We start from the raw sequence: 7371 nt of genomic DNA, 5'->3' as shown, positions 1-7371 counted from the left end.
GTTGAAGAAACCCCCTAAAAAAAAAAAAAAAAAAAAAAAAAAAAAAAAAAAAAAAAAAAAAAAAAAAACCACTCTCAAGGAAAAAAAAAAGAAAAAGAAAAGAAACTCTGAAGAGAGTTCTGTTCCAGGAAAACTAAAGAATGAACAGCCAGAAATAAGGGAATAAAAGACAACCAAGACAATGGCCAACTTAAAGGTAGGCACCAGTCCAGAAATATCAATAATAACATTGCATGTGAATGGATTAAATTCTCCAGTCAAGAGACACAGACTGGCTGAATGAATAAAAAAGACAGAAATCCACTATCCAAGAAATGTATCTCATGGATAAAAACATATATAGATTAAAAGTGAAGGGCTGGAAATAGGTTTCCATGCAAATGGGAACCAAAAAAGACCTGGAGTCATGATACTAATTTCTGACAAAATAGGTTTTAAAACAAAAATTGTACAAAGAGACAAAGAAGGGCATAATATAGTAGTAAAAAGGCTAATTCATCAAGAAGCTATAACACTTATAAATATCTATCCAGCTAACTCAGAAGCATCCAAATACATGGAGGAAATACTGTTAGATCTAAAAGGAGAGATAGACTGCAACATACTAATTGTTGGGGACATCAACACCCTACTATCTCCTTTGGACAGATCATCTAGACAAAAAATGAGCAAAGAGGTAAAGGATCTAAATGATACCATAAATCAAATGGACTTAATAAGACATCTATAGAACCTTCCACCCAAAACCCACTAGATACACTTTTTTTCTCACCCGCACATGGAACCTTTTCAAAGATTGACCACATGATAGGGCACAAAGCAAGTCTTTACAGATTCAAAGGCATAGAAACTGTACCCAGCATCTTCTCTGACCATGATGGAATTAAACTTGATATTAATTTCAAGAAAAATTCTCAAAAATATACAAATACATAAAAACTAAATAACCTACCCATGAATGACTTCACAACTACTAAAGAAATAAAAAATGAAATAAAAAGATTTATAGAATCCAATGACAATGAGTATACAAGTTTCCATAATCTTTGAGACACTGCAAAAGCAGTCATAAGAGGGAAGCTCATACCAATTAGTGCAAATAAGAAGATGGAAAGAAGGCAAATGGGCCACCTAATATGCCTCAGAGAACTGGAAAAGCAACTGGAACAGCAAAAAATCCAAAAAACTCTAGGAGAAAAGAAGTTATAAAGATCCAAGCAGAAATAAATGAAATAGAAAATAAACTATACAGAAAATACATGAAAGTAAAAGCTGGTTCTTTGAAAAGATAAACAAGAAAATCTGGATGAGACAGACAAATTCCATATAATCTACCAAGATTGAGTAAGGAGGATGTAGAAAGTCTAAATAGACCCATGACAAGCTATGAGACTGAATCAGTACCAAATAACCTCCCAACAAAGAAAAGTCCTGATGTCTTCATCTCTGTATTCTACAAAACTTTTAAAGAAGAGTTAAGCCCAATTCTACTCAAGTTATTTCTAAAGATCTAAAAGAATGGAACTCTCCCAAATTCATTCTGTGAAGCTTCCTTCACCCTTATCCTTAAAATAGACAAGGATAAGACAAGGAAGGAAAACTATAAACCAGTATCTCTGATGAATCTAGACACACAAATTTTCAATAAGGTACTAGAAAATCATATACAACATCTTATAAAAAAGATTATATACATCACAACAAGGTAGGCTTTATTCCAGGGATGTAAGGATGGTTCAACATAAGCAAAACCATAAATGTAATACACCATATTAACAGAAAGAAAGATGAAAACCATATGATCATTTCAACTGATGCAGAAAAAGCGTTTGATAAGATACAATATTCCTTCATGATCAAGACTCTTAGAAAAATCAGCATAGAAGGGCAATTCCTCAACACAATAAAAGCTATCTATGAAAACCCATAGCCAACATCATCTTGAAATGGGGAAAAGCTGAAAGCTTTTCCACTAAAAACTGGTACAAGACAAGGATGCCCACTTTCTACAGTCCTTTTCAATATAGTACTGGAAGTCCTTGCCAATGCAATCAGAAAAGAGAATAAAATAAAAAGCATTTGAAAAGGAAAAGAAGAGGTGAAATTATCTCTATTTGTGGATAACATGATTGTATACATAGAAGATCCAGTGGTATCCACAAAAAAATTCTGGAAATAATAAATGAATATAGTAAAGTTGCAGGATACAAAATCAACATACAGAAATCTATAGCATTTATATATACGAACAGAAGGCAGACTGAAATGAAATTACAGAAAGTAATTCTATTTACCATAGGCACAACAAAGGGTATAAGATACCTAGGAATATACCTGACCAAAGAAGTTAAATACCTCCACAAGGAAAGCTATGAGAAGCTAAAAAAGAAATTGAAAATGACTCAAAAAAGTGGAAGGACATTCCATGTTCCTGGATTGGAAGAATTAATATAATCGAAATGACAATTCTACCCAAATTAATCTACTTATTTAATCAATCCCAAAGTACCAAAGACATTCTTCACAAATCTAGAAAAGACAATCATATCATTTGTCTGAGGAATCATAAAAGACCTTGTGGGCGGCATCTCACTCCCTGACCCCAAAATATACTAGAAAGCTGTGATAATCAAAACTGCATGGTATTGGCACAGAAACAAACAGGTGGACCAATGAGACAGATTAGAGACCCAGAAATAAAGTCCCAATCATACAGCCAACTGATTTTTGACAAAAGATACCAGTCAACCCAATGGGAAAAGGAAAACCTCTTTAGAAAATGGTGCTGGAAAAACTGGATATCCACCTGCAGAAAGATGAATCTAAACCTTTACCTCTCACCATTGACAAAAATCAACTCAAAGTAGATCAAACATCTAAACCTAAGACCTCAAACTATAAAACTACTGGTGGAAAACACTGGGGAAACTCTGGGAGACATTGGAGTAGGCAAAGACTTCTTAAATAAGACCCTCAAAACACAGTCAATAATCCCGAAAAGAGACAAGTGGGATTACATCAGATTAAGAAGTTTCTGCATGGCAAAAGACACAGTAATTAGTGTAAATTGACAGCCCTCAGAATGGGAGAATATTTCTTTAAACTATGTGTCAGATAAGGGACTGATAACCAGAATACACAGGGAACTCAAGCGGCTTTCCCAAAAAAAGATGATAAACCTAATGAAAAGTTTGATCTCCTAATAGGAGAATGAGTTGAAAAAAAACACTCTCTAAGGAAGACATACAAATATCCAAAGGCATATGAAAAAACGTTCAACATCTCTCAATTTAAGGGAGATGCAGATCAAAATCACAATGATATACCACCTGACCCCAGTCAGAATGGCAACAAATAAAAAAACAAAAAATGATAAGTGCTGGCAGGGCTATGGTGAAAGGAGAATTCTCCTACACTGTTGATGGGAATGTAAATTGATCCAGCCACTGTGGAGAACAATATGGAGATTCTTCAACCATATACAAATAAAGCTACCATATGATTCACTCCTGGGTATCTACCCAAAGGGCAGAAGAATGTTTAGTTGGAAAAGTGCACATCAATGTTTATTGTGGCATTATTCACAATTGCTAAGTCATGGAACCAACCCAAATATCCATGAATGGATTGAAAAAATGTAGCACATATACTCTATGGAATACTACTCAGCCATAAAAAAACATAAGATGCTGTCATTTGATAGAAAGTGGATAAATATGGAAGATTTACTGTTGAGTGAAGCAAGCCAGTCTATGAAGAAGAGGCATTGTACATCTCCACTTAATATATACCCACTATCCGCACTTTATGGCCCAAACTGAATAACTAGAGGATATAGAAACATAGAAATGGTTATACATACCAGATACAGTGTGAGAACAGAGTAGGAGAAGGAGAGTCTGGGGAAAAATAGAGAGGCAAGACATTTATGGGACAATGAAATGGGTTATTATCTGTTGAAGATAATGTATATAGTATTTCCAACTGGACTGGTGAGAAGTGTATTCCTGTTGGAACATTCATGTTACAAGCTATGTGACATATGTGATTGAAGGTATAAAAGAAATAAAAAAAAAAGAAATATCCACAGCAGGGAAGGCTGTGGGAAATAAGATATTAATCATATTTACCATTAACTGAATACCTGCACCCTGCCGGGCATCTTCGTAGCTCCTCTATGTACATGATCTCATGTAATTTTTATAAACAAACCGAGAGTTTTGAGTACTCTGTTTTTGTAGAAGAGAAGACTAAGCTGCTCGTGTCCTTTTGCCTCACTTTTTCTGCCCTATGATTTGGACAGTGACAGATATGTGCCTGATAACCTTCAGGAAATGGATATTCAGAATCACTTCTGCCTGAAGCCAGACACCAGCTCCCAAAAAGCAAGAGGAAGACTAGACAATGAATGCACACATACTTACTGACATTCACAGTGATGCTGTTTAAAACCATGTACCGCTTCCCCAGGTGTGTCAGTGTAGCTTGACATGCATAGTTCCCTCTGTCCTTTGCTGTCACGTTGTTCACCAAAAGCATTACTCTCAAAGGGGTAAATCTCTTCTCTTTAATCTCTTTACAGTCCTAAATACCAAAAAAAAAGACAGAAAAATCAATTCAATGTGTATTTTGGGGTACTAGTTGTATTCCTCGTTAACACCATCTATGAACTGTGAGGATATACACAAAACTTACATGCTCCCTAGACCTTAAGGTAATTTGCAATCTAACTGGAAAATAACAGGTGTGTAGGTAAGTGGATATATAAACATATCAGGAATTCTATACCTAGTCTATCAGAGTGTGTGTGTGTGTGTGTGTGTTTGTGTGTATACAGACAGGATCTTCAAAAACTTCATGGAAAATGTGTGTTACCAATATACTGTGCACATTATTTCTTTTATTATTTTCTTTTCTTTTATTATATTTTATTTATTTTATTTTATTTTATTTTTGTACTGTGGCCTGGATAGTGGCACAGTGGTAAAAAAACTAAGGCTCTGCAAGGTTGATCCACATGGGAAGTTACGAGTTTGCATCCAGAGAACGCCCTGAGTACAGCAGGTACATGCATGCCCATGACCCAGTGCAGGTTGAAGCCATGGTAGATCACCATATTAACCCTGTTGGGGATGCTTTCACTGTCCTCCTCTCTCTATCACTCTCATTCTTTCCTTTCTTGCTCATGGAAGAAATAAATTTTAAAAAAACAAAAACAGTTTTGCAACAAAATAAACTCATACTTAAATTCTATTTTTCCATGAACTTTTTGAAGTTCGTGTGTGTATGTGTGTGTGTGTGTGTGTGTGTGTGTGTGTCTGTGTGTATTTGTGGTTAGCTAGCTATATGTATCTCCAGAAGATTTGGCAAAGAACTTATAGGCTAAAAATGACTGATATAAACATTAAATTTAATAGGAATTCAGAGAATAAGGACAGAACCCTATACAGTCTGGATAGAAGACTTCATGGAGGAGGACCAAGGCTGGGTCATAAAGGATTCTTTTTTTTTTTTTAAAGATGTTTTTGCTATAGGGCATGTGCATCCTCCAGAAAGACAGAGAGAGATGGAGAGATAGAAAGTGAGAAATCACCCCCCCAGAGGGGGGTGGTTGGCCACACCACAATCCCTTCTCCTCCATTCTCTTCCCAGGATCTTGGACACGCATGCACATATGCCTGGTGTGAGTTTAAGTCACTAGGTCCAGGACTTGAACCACGGTCGACTACATGGGAGTCCAGCAACATAGCCATTACACTAACTGCTGGTCCCAGGTCATAAAGAATTCTAGCAGAATGTCATGGGTAGGAAGAATGTTCTCCATGTATAGGAGCTCATCACTCCAGAAGACCTCCATGTAATGGTGCCAAGACTCTTTGCCAAGACTGCAAGCCCAAGTGAACAATGATTTCTTGTACTGTGCTATGGGCCCAATTACACCTTCTCCACCCATCAGGTTGGACCTCACAGACACCCAGAATCACTCTTCACCAGCATTTGAAAGCCTATAGAGAATACTGGCCAGGCTTGAGGAGAGCAGATGTCACGTAACCTCTTGTATTACCCTTGTCTCCACTGCCTGAACAAGGAAACAGCCCCATACACAACCAACCATAGCCCTGTTAGTCTCAAGAATGCCTTTCTCTCTTGCCATGCTCAGCAGCCACTCAGAGGGCAAGCCCCACCATCCATCCTGTCAAAAGCTCACATGTCATGCTAATCACCACTTCTTCCATCTCTAGGGCCAACTTCTGAAGTCTTCTTCAAACTGTTTCCATGCCTTCAGGAAGCTCTATTCCTGAGTGTATGTGTGGCTTATGGATTCCATTTGTTCGTTTAAACATTTGAGTTTCCACTCTTTGCTAGCCCTGTTAGAGGTCTGGCTATCCAGAAATAAGATGCAGTCCCTATCCTCAGGTGGGTGACAATCCAAGAAACAAAACAAATTGGTGCACAGAGAGCACCATTTGGGAGGCTGCAGGTCCCATGAGAGTCCTGGGTTCAGTCCTGCTCCAATCTGAACACAAAGAGAACTACTACAAGTACCTGGAACCCTAGCTACTTGGAAGGGGCAAGAGGACTGTGAGACTGCGAGACCTGTCCAAAACATTTACCTCTGGATCAGCAGATGGTGTAATGGTTACATTTATGGACCCCCATATAGTTGACCATGGTTTGAATCCTGAACCCGGTGGCTTAAAACTTATGCCAGATGCATGTGCACGCATGCCTACGATCCTGAGAGGAGAATGGAGAAGGGATTGTGGCATGGGGTGATTTCTCACAGTGAATGCACACATCCTATAGCAAAACTGTCTCTCTTAAAAAAAAAAAAATCTACCTCATTCTTCCCTTCCCCTTTTCTTCTCACTTTCTCATAAAGGGAAAAAAAAAAAAAAAGACATGAAAAACTCTAATTAAATATATTTAATTGCCTGGGGGACCAGCAGATGGCATGATGGCATGATGGTTAAAGCCCTGGACTCCCACATGGCTGACATGGTTCAAGTACTGGATTTGAAAATCATATTGGGTGCATGTGCATGCATGTCCAAAATCCCAGAAGGAGGATGGAGGAGAAGGGATTGAGGCATGGTCATCTCCACTGGGAGATGATTTCCTTTCCTTCTCACTGTCTCTGTCTGTCTCTCTCTAGTGAGCACTCCTACGCTGTGGCAAAAACCTAAATAAGATTTAATTGCCCAAGTGTGGAGCTCTTTCCTTAATAAGTAGTGAGCTCTTTCCTTAATAAGTGATGGTCCAGGCCTGACCCTTGCAATAATGTAAATGGATCTGCCTTGCAAGGTAAAACTCAACAAATAATGCCAGAAGCAGTGTTTTTTTATTTACACTGTGAAATGGGACTTCCTA

The 7371-nt window shown here is 37.7% G+C and overlaps 1 protein-coding gene across 1 annotated transcript in view; it reads right to left on the bottom strand.

The window, feature by feature from the left end:
• The window catches only part of IL1RL2 (interleukin 1 receptor like 2), a 55754-nt gene that overhangs the window by 35242 nt on the left and 13141 nt on the right, over positions 1-7371 (bottom strand). Inside the window, exon 4 of the mRNA XM_014583390.2 lies at positions 4425-4584. Coding sequence (XP_014438876.1) covers positions 4425-4584 — 160 coding nt within the window. The remainder of the gene's footprint in view (positions 1-4424; positions 4585-7371) is intronic.

The sequence above is a fragment of the Tupaia chinensis genome, unplaced genomic scaffold (genome assembly GCF_000334495.1).
Source record: "Tupaia chinensis unplaced genomic scaffold, TupChi_1.0 Scaffold144276_1, whole genome shotgun sequence".
Classification (NCBI taxonomy): Eukaryota; Metazoa; Chordata; class Mammalia; order Scandentia; family Tupaiidae; genus Tupaia; species Tupaia belangeri.
Note: the sequence above shows the minus strand (reverse complement) of the source record. Positions and strands in the feature narration are given on the sequence as shown.